At 42.7% G+C, this 13,277-nt stretch overlaps 1 protein-coding gene across 1 annotated transcript; it reads left to right on the forward strand.

Moving 5' to 3' along the window:
* Positions 1-444: 444 nt before the first annotated feature.
* LOC123425699 (myosin-3-like) lies at positions 445-13,026 on the forward strand. The gene is made up of 24 exons (XM_045109411.1): positions 445-1,712; positions 2,262-2,363; positions 2,433-2,576; positions 2,655-2,805; positions 2,888-2,915; positions 3,021-3,186; positions 3,266-3,329; positions 3,448-3,461; positions 3,549-3,633; positions 3,728-3,831; positions 3,918-4,056; positions 4,265-4,383; positions 4,486-4,638; positions 4,720-4,809; positions 7,542-7,619; positions 9,464-9,622; positions 9,739-9,939; positions 10,119-10,324; positions 10,459-10,594; positions 10,770-10,899; positions 11,025-11,171; positions 11,254-11,378; positions 11,668-11,874; positions 12,133-13,026. The coding sequence occupies exons 1-24, from the start codon at positions 1,161-1,163 to the stop codon at positions 12,604-12,606; spliced, it is 3,774 nt and encodes a 1,257-aa protein (XP_044965346.1). The 5' UTR covers positions 445-1,160; the 3' UTR covers positions 12,607-13,026.
* Positions 13,027-13,277: the final 251 nt, after the last annotated feature.

Here is a 13,277-nt window from a genome sequence, read left to right on the forward strand (position 1 = left end):
CAAGGCCGGCCAAATGGAAGCTACTTTATCCATTTATAATTTTCCTGCATTTTAATGGACGAACAAATCGGAAATAATTAAATAAAGGGGGCCTTCTCATGTTACAGTATTTTAATTTAATGAACACACAGGAAGTCGTCAAGCAGAAATGGAAACAAGCAGTCAGACCTGTGTTGGTGGTGCGAGACCACTAATCCGCAGGGGCAGTTGGGTAACTTGGCCCCGCGGACTGAAGTCGTGGAGCGGAGGGCGCAGCCGCCCGCATCCAACGGTCCAAATGCACAGACAGCTCACGCGCACCCCCGCCCCTCCGTCCCCGCAGTATCCACGAGAGTGCCACCGTCCGGCCACCGCAGTCCGGCGCCGCCCGCAGGGGCACATCAGTAATTCGAGTTTCTCTGCTCTAAATGTTTCTGCCAGCGGCCTAAGTAACGGATCAAGAGGAGAGGGGAAAAAGACAGAGAGGGGGTGGTGGAGGGGAGGACGGAGGTTTGAAATTGTGAGGGAGAAGGGAAGCAAAAGCCCCGAGGGGAGCGGGGAGAGAGAGAGAGAGAGCGTGCGTAGTAATTGCGTTTTTTGTTGGGGTTTTCCTCCTGATTCCGGAGCGGGGGGAGGAATCGTCCTGTCTCCTCCGGTGCCGCTCGCTTTTGATGCGTTTCTTGGGCGATTTCTGCTGCCGCTGCCGCTTCTAGTGCCTTGATTCGGAGCAGGCCTTGCTTTGGTTTCGGGGTTCTTTCGCCTTTCCTTTCGCCAGAGGTCGCCGGCTTTTTGCCGCTGCCCAGGCTTCTTGGCCGCGTCGTCCCCTCCCTTCCCTTCCCTTGAAAAATCGCGCGGAGTTTGGTTTTTTCCTTCACATCCCCTTCCCTCGGTGCGGCACCGCCAAAATCTGGCCTTTGGCGCCTGAGATTGGTGCTATTTTCGGGGCCGGGAGCGAGAGATTTTTGGGGTCTGGTTGTGGAATTTGGGGTTTGGGTGGGTGTCGCTTTCGGGCCCTTGCCGGGCCAGGGGGTTCATGCGCCTGGAGTTGGCGCTGATTTGATGAGAAATGGAGAAATTCCTGGCCTCCACGGCGTTCTGCTCTAAGATTTGGCGTATTGCCCTGTGAGCCCTTGCGTGCGCTCCCTGCTTTGGTCCGGTGGCCTGTTGATTTCTCGGCGGTGATGCTCTCTGCAGCCGCCGTCATGGCGCCAGTCCCAGCTGCTCCCAAGAGCTCCCTCGAGGTCTTGCTCGAGAGCATAAAGAAGCGCGACGAGCGGCCCAAGGATGAGCCGCCGGCATTGCCGGCTCGCCCCACGTGCCGTGGCCGGCTGCCCAGGGCAAGACGCTCGCCGACGCCTCCTAGGGTTCAGCTTGAGGATGGAGTGGCAGAGGGCGCTGTGGCGGATACTGACAAGAAGCCGGAAGCTGTGAGTAAGAATACTACGCCAGAGATCGAGATGGAGAAAGAGAATACTACGCCAGAGGTCAAGAAGGAGATTGGTGGGCAGGAGGCCAAGGATGGGAAGGCTGTAAATGGTCGCATCTTTGGGGCCAAGAGGAAGCTATGCAGTGTGGAACCACTGGACGAGTCTCCATATGTTGAGAACCTCCAAGAGGAGAGGAAGGATGCAGTGGCCTGCAAGGAGCCCCCCTCTCCTTATTTTTCCTCGGCAAGAGCAAAGAGAAATGGGAAGCCAGTGTTTACTGATTCCATGGACTATGTCCTCCAGAAGGTAAGAATCTCTCATTCATTTTGAAATTCATGAGGTTTATCCTATTATCATGTGGAAAAAGTAACAGATAATATGTTGCAACAAGTTCAATTCGTTTCTATAGCATAGAGTTAGGCTAAACTCACTTAGTGTTAAATACCAAGAAATGTTAATAAAATAATTACTCACATATGTGTATTTTTATGATGAATTTATACACATATTTGCTTACAACTCCCTTCTGTATCTGCAGAAGAATTTAATGTGAAAATTTATTGTTTTCAATAAGCGTACATGACTTATTACCTTGCAGCATTTAGAAGTAGATGAAACTAGTGTATTTTAATGCTCGTTCATGTTCTAGAAAGCAGATTTCATACTTGCTTTGGCCTGTGTGTCAAGTAATTTGGCATGTTACTGTGATCCTCGCAATATGGATATGTTGGATAAACAGAACAATTTTGCATGTGCTTGGAATTAGTTCTGATATTAATCCTTCCCCTTGATGATTTGAGTTTGATGTTATGGTAGAAAAATGAGGCAAAGTAATAATATTTTAATTATTTTCAGAAGCTACGGGTTTGGTGTTCTGCTGCGGATGAAAAATGGGAACTTGGACAGATTCAATCAATTTCTGGAGATGACGTCGAAATACACCTTGTTAATGGAGTAGTGAGTCTCATGTTGCTGTAATGGTATAGCTATTTGAGTAAACTTGTTACTTATATTTTGTTTGCGCAGGTTTTGACGCTGCCACCAGAAAGACTTTTGCCTGCCAACCCTGATATTCTAGATGGAGTGGACGATCTGATCCAGCTGAGCTACTTAAATGAACCTTCCGTCCTTTACAATCTGCAATACCGATACTCTCGTGATCTTATCTACGTACGCACTATCCACCAAGCTCTAGATTGTTCATGGTCCAGTCAATATCTCTTAATTTCTGTTCTCTTATCCTTGCAGACAAAAGCAGGACCTGTTCTGATTGCTATCAACCCACTGAAAGAGGTTCCACTCTATGGGAAAGACTTCATCAGAAAATACAGACAGAAGCTCACAAATGATCCACATGTGTATGCAATTGCTGATATAGCTTTTAATGAAATGCTAAGAGGTAGGTGTTTAGAAGGAGTAGGCAGTTTTATAGGATTGTTTTGCAAGTTTTATCTTCTAATGCAACTTATGATACCTTGCAGATGGCATAAACCAATCTATAATAATAAGGTCAGAATGATCTACTTTGCCCTTTATAATAGTAATCACAGTATCTTAAAAGCTCTGGGTTGCCCAATCTTTAACACGGTCTCTATGATGTTTGTCTTATTTCAGTGGTGAAAGTGGAGCAGGAAAAACTGAAACAGCTAAAATTGCGATGCAGTATTTGGCTGCTCTAGGGGGAGCTAACGGAATGGAGTCTGAAGTTCTACAGACCAATGTTATTCTGGAAGCATTAGGGAATGCAAAAACATCAAGAAATGATAACTCAAGCCGATTTGTGAGTTTATCTTTAGTGACATGTTTTCAATTCATCATTCTTAAGCAATTCTTATGACACCTCGATGATATTGATATAGGGTAAACTTACTGAAATGCACTTCTCTGAAACCGGGAAGATTTGTGGCGCTAAAATACAAACATGTAAGCTTTCTGCACCATATATTGTTGGCATAGCTAGTGGTAATATTGTCGAACTTCCTGATAACTTGTTTCTCTGGGTATGTATGACGCGTTCCACTAACTGAATCTCATGGAACAGTCCTGCTTGAGAAGGTATTATAGCTTTAGATTCTATCCAAAACTCCATATTTTAGTATTTGTGAAAGCTTTAATATCTTATATCTTGCTTTGCTTGTGCAGTCGAGGGTGGTTCGGAGGGCACCAGGAGAGAGATCATATCATATTTTCTATCAGCTGTGCTCTGGAGCTTCTCCTCTTCACAGAAGTAACCACACATCCCTATCAAGGAATTAATATATCTTACATTTCATTGCATCGCCTCTCATTTTCTCATCTGTCATATGCATGTGCTGTTGCAGAAAAATTGTTACTGAGAGACGCCAATTACTATAATTACTTGAAGCAGAGTGTTTGCTTGAGAATTGATGGTGTTGATGATGCTAAAAGATTTTCATCGTTACTGGTAATGTTTCTACAAATCAACCACGTTTCCGACGAAACTTTGGCTATTATTGTTACTTGCCGCTCATCCATTTTTTTCATTTGCAGGGTGCATTGGATATTGTTCAGATATCTGGGGAAAACCAAATGGAATTATTTTCTATGCTTGCAGTTGTATTGTGGCTGGGAAACATTTCATTCTCTGTGATAGACAATGAAAACCATGTGGAAGTTGATTCAAATGAAGGTACCAATTACCCGTTGGCGAATGTACTCCTCTCTGTACAAAAATACCTATTCCCTTCCATATTTTTCTGTTTTGATGTACCCTGTAGAAATGTCCCAAAATGTAAACTGTGTTCCACATTTGTACCAAAAAGTTGATATTGGCGTCATTTCATTTTCATGGAGTTCGCTGAGTGACTATTGTTTCCCATTGCTTAATGTCTTCACAGGGTTGGCTAATGCAGCAAAGCTGTTAGGCTGCAGTGTTCCTCAATTGGTGATTGCTCTCTCAACTCGTAAAATCCAAGCTGGAAAGGAAAATATTGTTCAAAGGCTGACGTTAACCCAGGTTTGAAATTACCTGGAAAATTTATCTACCTGGGACTATCTGTCAGCTGTTGCTTATTGATTTTCTACTCTGGTTTTTACTTATAATTTCTGCTTTCTCTAGGCAATTGATGCAAGGGATGCTCTGGCGAAGTCAATCTACGCTCATCTGTTTGACTGGATTGTTGAGCAAATTAACCACTCGCTTGGAACAGGGAGACAACGTACACGGAGATCCATAAGTATTTTGGATATTTATGGCTTCGAGTCTTTCAATGTATGGAGTGCATTGCATTTTATCGAATACAATTTTTGCTTGAGTGCTCCTTAGGTGACATTAAGTTATATACCATTGCAGAAAAATGGCTTTGAACAGTTCTGTATAAATTATGCCAATGAAAGGCTGCAACAGCATTTTAACCGACATCTATTCAAACTAGAACAGGAGGTAAGATTCTGACACTTGTCTGGATTATTTGTTTGTTTAATGTAATAGGTGTAAACAGTTGTTATAAGTCTTATTATTACATACACATTCTTCCTTGTAAACCAGGGTTTAGGGTACATTGTGCTCTCAGTGCTTGTGTACTAAAGATTTGAAGGACCCTAGAAATTTCCAGACTTTTTCATAACTCGGGCACTGGTCGGATGCTGAAGTTGATTTTACGAAGCCCAAGTTATATATATGCATGCTTTGATGCAATTACAATGCCTGATTTTTTGTAGATAACGGAAGCTTTTATTACCCCCGCCCTCTGCATCATAGATGCATGCAGCCATACTTATTACAGAGCTTATTACATCATCAAGAAAAATGGTCTCAACTAAAACAGAAGAAATCATAACACCCAGTTAAAACACAATCAAGAGCTATTAGCCTACCACACAAGACTACTCTATAAACTATGAACTATGAAGTCTATCACTGGCAAGCCATCCAAATTGGGACATACAATATCCGATACTACCTGTTTTATGTCTTTTCTTCTGAGGATCTGATTGTGTCTGTGCTTTCATCAATAGAAACGATGTCAAAGTTCTTGTAGCCAGGGTAATAAACCTCAACAGTATCAGGCCTTGGTTGGTCACTGAGCTTTTTCACCCTATACTGAAGTTAGCAAACACCACCTTGTTTTATTGTATTTTGAGGAAATGGTAAATTTGGTTATTGTCTAAGACACGGGAAACAGAAAAACTCGATATGTTTCCGGAAACACGAAAAGATAATAAACCACAGGATGCAGTAGATTTCTGTTTGGCCTGCAAGTTCTGGCCTTCTGGATATACCGTAAACTGGGTAACTACCGCCATGAGGATGCCACGACGTCACAATGTAGGGGATGGAGGGATAGAACATAGGTGAGACGAAGAACGTGGGTGGGCCCGATTGAAGAACTATTTTTATTAACTTGATTAGCATTCATAATGGATACATCCATCCCCTTATATATGAAGGGAAGCAAGATCCTATTTCCAATTCAAATGATGCAATGTTATCTAATCCTCCTTGCCTAACTGACTGGGATTTCATCCTTTTTTCGGGGTTGCTATGGAGTAAGGACGTCTGAGACCTAACTAATGCACCTAATAGAATTTCCAGCATTGTTAGGACACTGGTTGGAAGTTGCATCTTACCAATTAGGCCTGGGCGTTCGGTATAAACCAAAAATTCGGTTTCTACTGTTCGGTTTTTTTGTAATTTCGGTTAGCAAAATTGAAAACCGAAAAATACTTTACAAAATAGCTAACCGAAATTTCGGTTTGGCATTCGGTTTTATACCGTATTAGCTGAATGCAATAAGAATTTCAGCTGTGTAGTAGCTACCATCCATGTCCGCTCTTATATAAGCTAGGACTCCAACTCCTTCCGTATGTCCAGCCGAGGTGGGACTAAACTAAGTAACAAACAACCGGCCAGGCACGCGTACAGTACTCCCGTGCGGGCAGAAGTAGAAAAAAGAAAGCCCATAATAGCTTGGGCCTTGCACGCAGGTTGGTCGACTTGGGCCATTTAAATTTTCTTCTCGCTGGCGCCCGCGCGTGCTGCAGAGCCTACGTAGCGCTGGAGAAATTACCGGAGGTTCACGGTTGTGACCCATGTTCGGTTTCCTTTTCGGCTAGCCGAGCAAAAGCCTGTACCGACCGAAGTAAGTTCGGTTTGCAGAGTTAAAAACCGATTTTTTCTGTTCCATCACCAAAAATCGAAATTTTGGTTTTTTTGGTTTCGGTATCGGTTCGGTCTTCGGTTCGTCGGTTTTTATGCCCACCCCTATTACCAATGATCGAGCCCAACTTTGCGAATTGCTTAGGATGCGTTTGGTTGCAGGGCTATCCCTCCAGGGACAGGGATATCCTCTTTTTACTGTGGTCGCCACCCGTTTGGATCTGGGGCAAGAAGGGATAGAGGCAGCCAGATGCTGGGAATATTCCTGAAAAAAGGGGATGTGGCCAATCGCAAAAAACTGGTGGGTGGTGGCAACCACCCTGCGCGCGCGTCGTGGCAGTTGCCCGCGAATCGTTTTTCGGCTATTCCGAGTGGTGAGGCATGCGACTACGTGATGACGGTTCTTTTCGTGATGCCCTCGCGTGTGGCGGCGGCCGGCTGGCCGCTGCGGCGGATGTGCACAGGTGAGGCAGCCCGGCGGGGCGCCGCCGCTGGATCTCCATGGGTCGCACGCGGCCGGCGATTGAGGGTGGCGCGGCGTTTGCGTGCATGGACCTGGATCTTCCTGCTGCTGTTGTATGCACGGTGTTCGTGATGTATTTTCTGCTGCCGTATTTCCGACCATTGTCGACAGTTGCTTGTGTGTTCAATCATGTGTTGCTGCTCTATGTTGCACATCATTCAGACCAAACATTACAATTCATATCTTCAACCTTGTTTCATCCTTCGAACCAAACAAAAAAAGGGCTAACCTCACCCATCTAACCAAACAAAAAAAAGGGCTATCCCTAGCCAGGTGGTTGGGGATACCCACAACCACCCTAGCCTATCCCTCAAACCAAACACATCCTTAGTTGTTTTAGGATCTATGCAGCTTGTTTTAGTTTCCGCGTTGTAAAATTATAAAGCTGATTCTTGCTGTTTTCATTTACCTGCTCATGCATTCACGCGTTTCCAGTTTTGTTTTATGCATTTTACTCTGCATCTATGTAGTCATGCTAATTCTATTCTTTCAGGAGTACCTGGATGATGGAATTGACTGGGCTAGTGTGGAATTTGTGGACAACACTGACTGTTTATCTCTCTTTGAGAAGGTATGCAGTATATTTTTCATGGAACAACTTTACTTATAAACCATATCCTCGAGCTATGTACATTGCCAGTTGGAGTGACCTTGCAATTTTGATATTTTTATGCATTTCTTTTATAATTTCTGACCTGCCATGTGCAACCTGTAACTGGATGTGCTTTTAGCCAAATTTCCTTTCTGTGGTCATCTCCTTTTTCTTGTTTTTAGTTCTGCCATGCGACTGTCTTGCAGTGCAGAAGTTTATCATTCCTGTCACCAAATCTCCTTGGCCTCACTGATGTCTGAGACTCTCTGAGTTACTTAAGTACTTCGTATCGAGCTACTCCAGCATAAATGACATCATCCACGACAAAGTGATTTTTAATAGATTTAAATATCTTTAAGAGGAGTTCGGGGTGGGTAGGACTGGGCGTTCGGTTTATATGGTTAATATGGTTCGGTTTATTCGATTCTATATAATTTCGGTTGTGAAGGAATATAAACTGAAATAATCATTCAAAATTTAGAAACCGAACCATACTAACCAATATATCGGTTCGGTTTGTTCGGTTAACCGAAAAACCAAAATTCATGCACTTGTCAGTAGTTCTAGAAACGCGTGTAATGACTCGAGAGCACTGATTTGGATTGTATAATATGCAAAAATATAATCACAAGTTCTAGCAACCTTAATATCATTCTATGGTTTATTCGGTCAAGCAAACTAGTAACCATGATTAAGTAGAAAAAGCACATGGAACGTGAAATGTATTATGTGCGGAGAAATATGTGATGTCTCCATACTGTTGCACTTTCGGAAACAAGGTATTACATGAGGTATCCCACATATCCGTTTGTTCGGTTTATTCGATTTCTGGGCACCAAAAACCGAACAAAAACAAAACACCGAACAACCTTAAAATTTCCCACCGAACCAAAAATCAAACTAGCAAATAAACCGACAAATCGGTTAATATGGTTTGGTTTGGTTTGGTTTTTCGGTTTTCGGTTTTATAGTGCCCACCCCTAGGGGTGGGCATAAAAACCGACGAACCGAAGACCGAACCGATACCGAAACCAAAAAAACCAAAATTTCGATTTTTGGTGATGGAACAGAAAAAATCGGTTTTTAACTCTGCAAACCGAACTTACTTCGGTCGGTACAGGCTTTTGCTCGGCTAGCCGAAAAGGAAACCGAACATGGGTCACAACCGTGAACCTCCGGTAATTTCTCCAGCGCTATGTAGGCTCTGCAGCACGCGCGGGCGCCAGCGAGAAGAAAATTTAAATGGCCCAAGTCGACCAACCTGCGTGCAAGGCCCAAGCTATTATGGGCTTTCTTTTTTCTACTTCTGCCCGCACGGGAGTACTGTACGCGTGCCTGGCCGGTTGTTTGTTACTTAGTTTAGTCCCACCTCGGCTGGACATACGGAAGGAGTTGGAGTCCTAGCTTATATAAGAGCGGACATGGATGGTAGCTACTACACAGCTGAAATTCTTATTGCATTCAGCTAATACGATATAAAACCGAATGCCAAACCGAAATTTCGGTTAGCTATTTTGTAAAGTATTTTTCGGTTTTCAATTTTGCTAACCGAAATTACAAAAAAACCGAACGGTAGAAACCGAATTTTTGGTTTATACCGAACGCCCAGGCACTATAGAGGAGTGCCTCTGTGCTTTCCTAAAAGAGAACTCTAAAAATCGTAATGCAGATGCATACATTATTGTTTGGCTGCAATTGTTAAAAAATTGTGCTACCTTGAGTCCTTGATGGTGATGACATATTAATACATTTTGATATTAGTTTCACTGTCTACATGTTCTATTATTGTATGTGCCCTATCTTACAATATTTTTATGTTACAGAAGCCTCTAGGGCTATTGTCTTTGCTGGATGAAGAGTCTACGTTCCCAAAGGCAACAGATCTTTCCTTTGCTAACAAACTTAAGCAGCACTTGAGTGGAAACCCTGGATTTAAGGGCGAACAAGATGGTGCTTTTAAGATTTGTCATTATGCTGGAGAGGTTGGTGGTCCTCAAATACATATTTCTCCATTTGTGAGCTTGTTCGATGAACCATCATTATTTTGTGTGGAAGCTCTCTATATGCTAATTGATAACTGTACACACTCTAATTCTAGGTTACGTATGATACAACTGGTTTCTTGGAGAAGAATAGAGATCCACTGCATGCCGAGTCAATTCAATTACTCTCTTCGTGCAAAAGTGATCTTCCAAAAGATTTTGCGTCTGTCATGATTGCTGATTCTCAGAATAAATCAAGTTTGTCACGTCACTTATTAGTTGATTCACAAAAACAAAGTGTTGTGAACAAATTTAAGGTATTCATCATCTATTCATTTGATCGATCGTGTGAGCATGTTCTCAAGCTCTGATTATTTTCTTTCACTTTCATAATTTGCATTTATTTTTCTAGTAACATCTCAATGCATGATGTTGCTTGCACTATTGTCAAGATGGCTTTACATATAACGATCTCGATACTCTCTTTAATACCCAGGCTCAACTATTCAAGCTAATGCAGCAATTAGAGAATACAAGTCCTCATTTCATTCGATGCATTCAGCCAAATAACAAACAACGCCCGAGGCAATTCGAACATGACCTTGTCTTGCACCAGCTTAAGTGCTGTGGGGTGTTTGAAGTTGTGCGGATATCAAGAGCAGGCTATCCAACTCGGATGACACACCAACAGTTTGCTGAAAGGTTGCTACTTTGCTGAGCTACACTTTTTTTTGCTTGACATGCAGAGCTAGACTTAGTGAGCACACTTCTTTATTTTGTTCAATACTAGCACACGAGCTGACTTCCAGGTTCCATCTTTCTATAATAATCTGCAGATATGGATTTCTTCTCTCTCATTCTGTCGCATCTCAGAATCCACTTAGTATATCAGTTGCTGTATTACAACAATTCAGTATACCCCCAGAAATGTATCAAGTTGGCTACACAAAATTGTTTCTTCGTACGGGACAGGTATAGCCAGCATTCTAATAGTTTTCATCGTACACTCAACTATGCAGTTTAATTTGCAAGATCAATAATATTTGGGTACACCGTAATCAAATTTAGTCAACAATGGTTTTCTATTCGTGTATGTGGATTGTGGAATTATGTATGTTGCTTGTCATTCTTATGGATAATTTTGTAGGTTGCTGTGCTGGAAAATGGTAAAAACCGGATGTTCCATGGAGCTCTTCGGATTCAGAGAAACTTCCGTGGGTTGCATACTCGACGAGAATATCACACACTGAAGAAAGGAGCAACGGCTTTGCAGTCATGTAATATTTTAAACAAATTGCCTTTCTAGGATGTGCAGACTTTGAAATTGAAATAATTCTCCTTGCTCTGTTAATCAACACAATCTTGGTTATTTCATTTACCTTTTTACATTTGCCAATTACAGTTGTAAGAGGTGAAAAGGCAAGATTTAGATTCGATTATCTTTTCAAGAGATGGAGGGCAGCTGTTCTCATACAGAAGTATACTAGGCGTCGACTTGCAGCCACCATGTTTACTGATCAGCTAAAAAATATTGTTGTTCTACAGTCTGGTAATTTTTGAAGGCGTAGTATCACAATATTGCAGTAGATAATTGCGTTCATCTAATCATCTGCTTCCGTATGTTTCTGCAGTGATGCGTGGGTGCCTGGCCAGGAAGAAATTCAAGTGCCTGCAGGAAGAAAAGGAATCTAAAGTCATTAACATCAAAGTTAAAAGGGATGTAAGGAATAACATTTCACAAGCGGGGTTATGCCATGTGAGTTCTAGGTCACGAGATCTCTATATTTTATCCGTTATAAATCTAGCAAGACCCAGGGGTCTGCTGCATACAGCTTTTATGCATCAGTGGATGGGTAATAATTTACTATTGAGTCCAGCACCAGACGGAAACTAATATACTGTGTGCCTAATCATCAATAAAAAGCTACTGAATATGTTTGTTTTGTTATCTAAGATTTCCCTGCACAAGCTTCTATTGTTTCAACTGCCTGATGGCAGAGGTGTCAAAGGTTTGATATTTTTTAATGATTTGCATCCCATGTCAGGAAATGAATGGAGTGTATCCTCGCCAACCAGTTGTCACAGAACTCCAGGGACGTGTTTCAGAAGCTGAGGCTTTATTGCGAGACAAAGAGGAAGAAAATGCGATGCTGAAGCAACAATTGGAACAGTATGAGAACAAATGGTCAGAATATGAGGCCAAAATGAAAGTTATGGAAGAGGCATGGAAGAAACAGCTCTCTTCTCTGCAGGTAAATCATCTATAATATAATCACTTCGTAGCTTGTATTTTTATTTAAGGCACTTGATCAACATCTTCTAAAACATGAAATTCATCTGTTTAGAAATGACAACATATACTACATCAGCATGCCTTGAACTAAAGAATAAATGCATCTAGAGTTTGAATATTTGAATGTTAGAGAAGAGTGGCTCATAAGTCCATGACATTCAGTAGTGGCTTTTTGCATTACCCTTGAGATGACATGATCCTCTTGTTTTCCTTTCAGTTGAGTCTCGTGGCTGCTAAGAAGAGCCTAGCTTCTGATGACATGGTCATCCGAGCAGCTCGGACTGATACCACTCCAACGCATGCTCAATACGACTCTGAAGATACAATGTCCACAGGGACCCATACCCCGGAAGGAACAGAGTTGAAATTCCAAAACCACAACCCTGAACCTAGAGTGGTGACGGGAAACTCAGATAGGCGGATAAATGTAGTGAATCACCTAGCAAAGGAGTTTGAGGACAGGCGGCAGGTGTTTGACGACGACGCTGGCTTCCTTGTCGCCGTGAAATCTGGACAGATCGGTTCGAATATGAATCCGGATGACGAACTCAGGAAGCTGAAGGACCGGTTTGCTACATGGAAGAAAGACTACAAATCTCGGTTGAAGGAGACCAAGGTAAACCTTCAGAAGGTCAGCAGCCATGACGAGAAATCTCGGAAAAGATGGTGGGGGAAGAAGAGCTCCAAGTGAACATGGAAGCTACAAGGTCAGAGCATTTCCTCACATTTTGCGTGCAATTGCATCAAATGAAGAGATCAACAGATGGCAGGAGAGAAGGCGGTTTCGTGATTCTCACTCTCTATCACGATCAAGCCTGGTGAGATGGCGGAGACGGTGGACTCCATCGCTGATACCTGCGCGTCCAGTTTTTTGGGAGTGTCAGAAAGAATTGCAAGAGGCACAGCAAGAGATCTGTACATGTATGTTAGTTCTGAGTTGTCAGTGTATGTATGTGTATGTTGTCGTGTATGTAGAGCGATGAACCGGAAATATGAAAGGGTAATTAAATACAGATTATCCGCCCGAGAGCGAATAGAGATGCAACAGCAGGACTCTAATATGTGTACAGCAAAGAAATCGTTGGAATGTGCAAGGCGTTTGATTCCATTTTTTTCTCCTCCCTTGCCTGAGTTCGGCCCTGAGTATGCCAAGTTTTCTGAGTAACAGCTGCTCGGCATGTGTCACAGCCACTGGCGCTCAAATATCATTTTCCTTTTGAAATTTAGCTAGGAACTGCCTGCTAGTTGTGAGGAAACATTTGGTATCTGGCTGAAACAGACTTGCCCTGCTATCATGTACTGTTATTGCTAGTCCTCGGTGACCGATTTGGGCAGTGGTTTCATCATTCATATTCCCATCGC

Source organism: Hordeum vulgare, chromosome 2H (assembly GCF_904849725.1).
Source record: "Hordeum vulgare subsp. vulgare chromosome 2H, MorexV3_pseudomolecules_assembly, whole genome shotgun sequence".
Lineage (NCBI taxonomy): Eukaryota > Viridiplantae > Streptophyta > Magnoliopsida > Poales > Poaceae > Hordeum > Hordeum vulgare.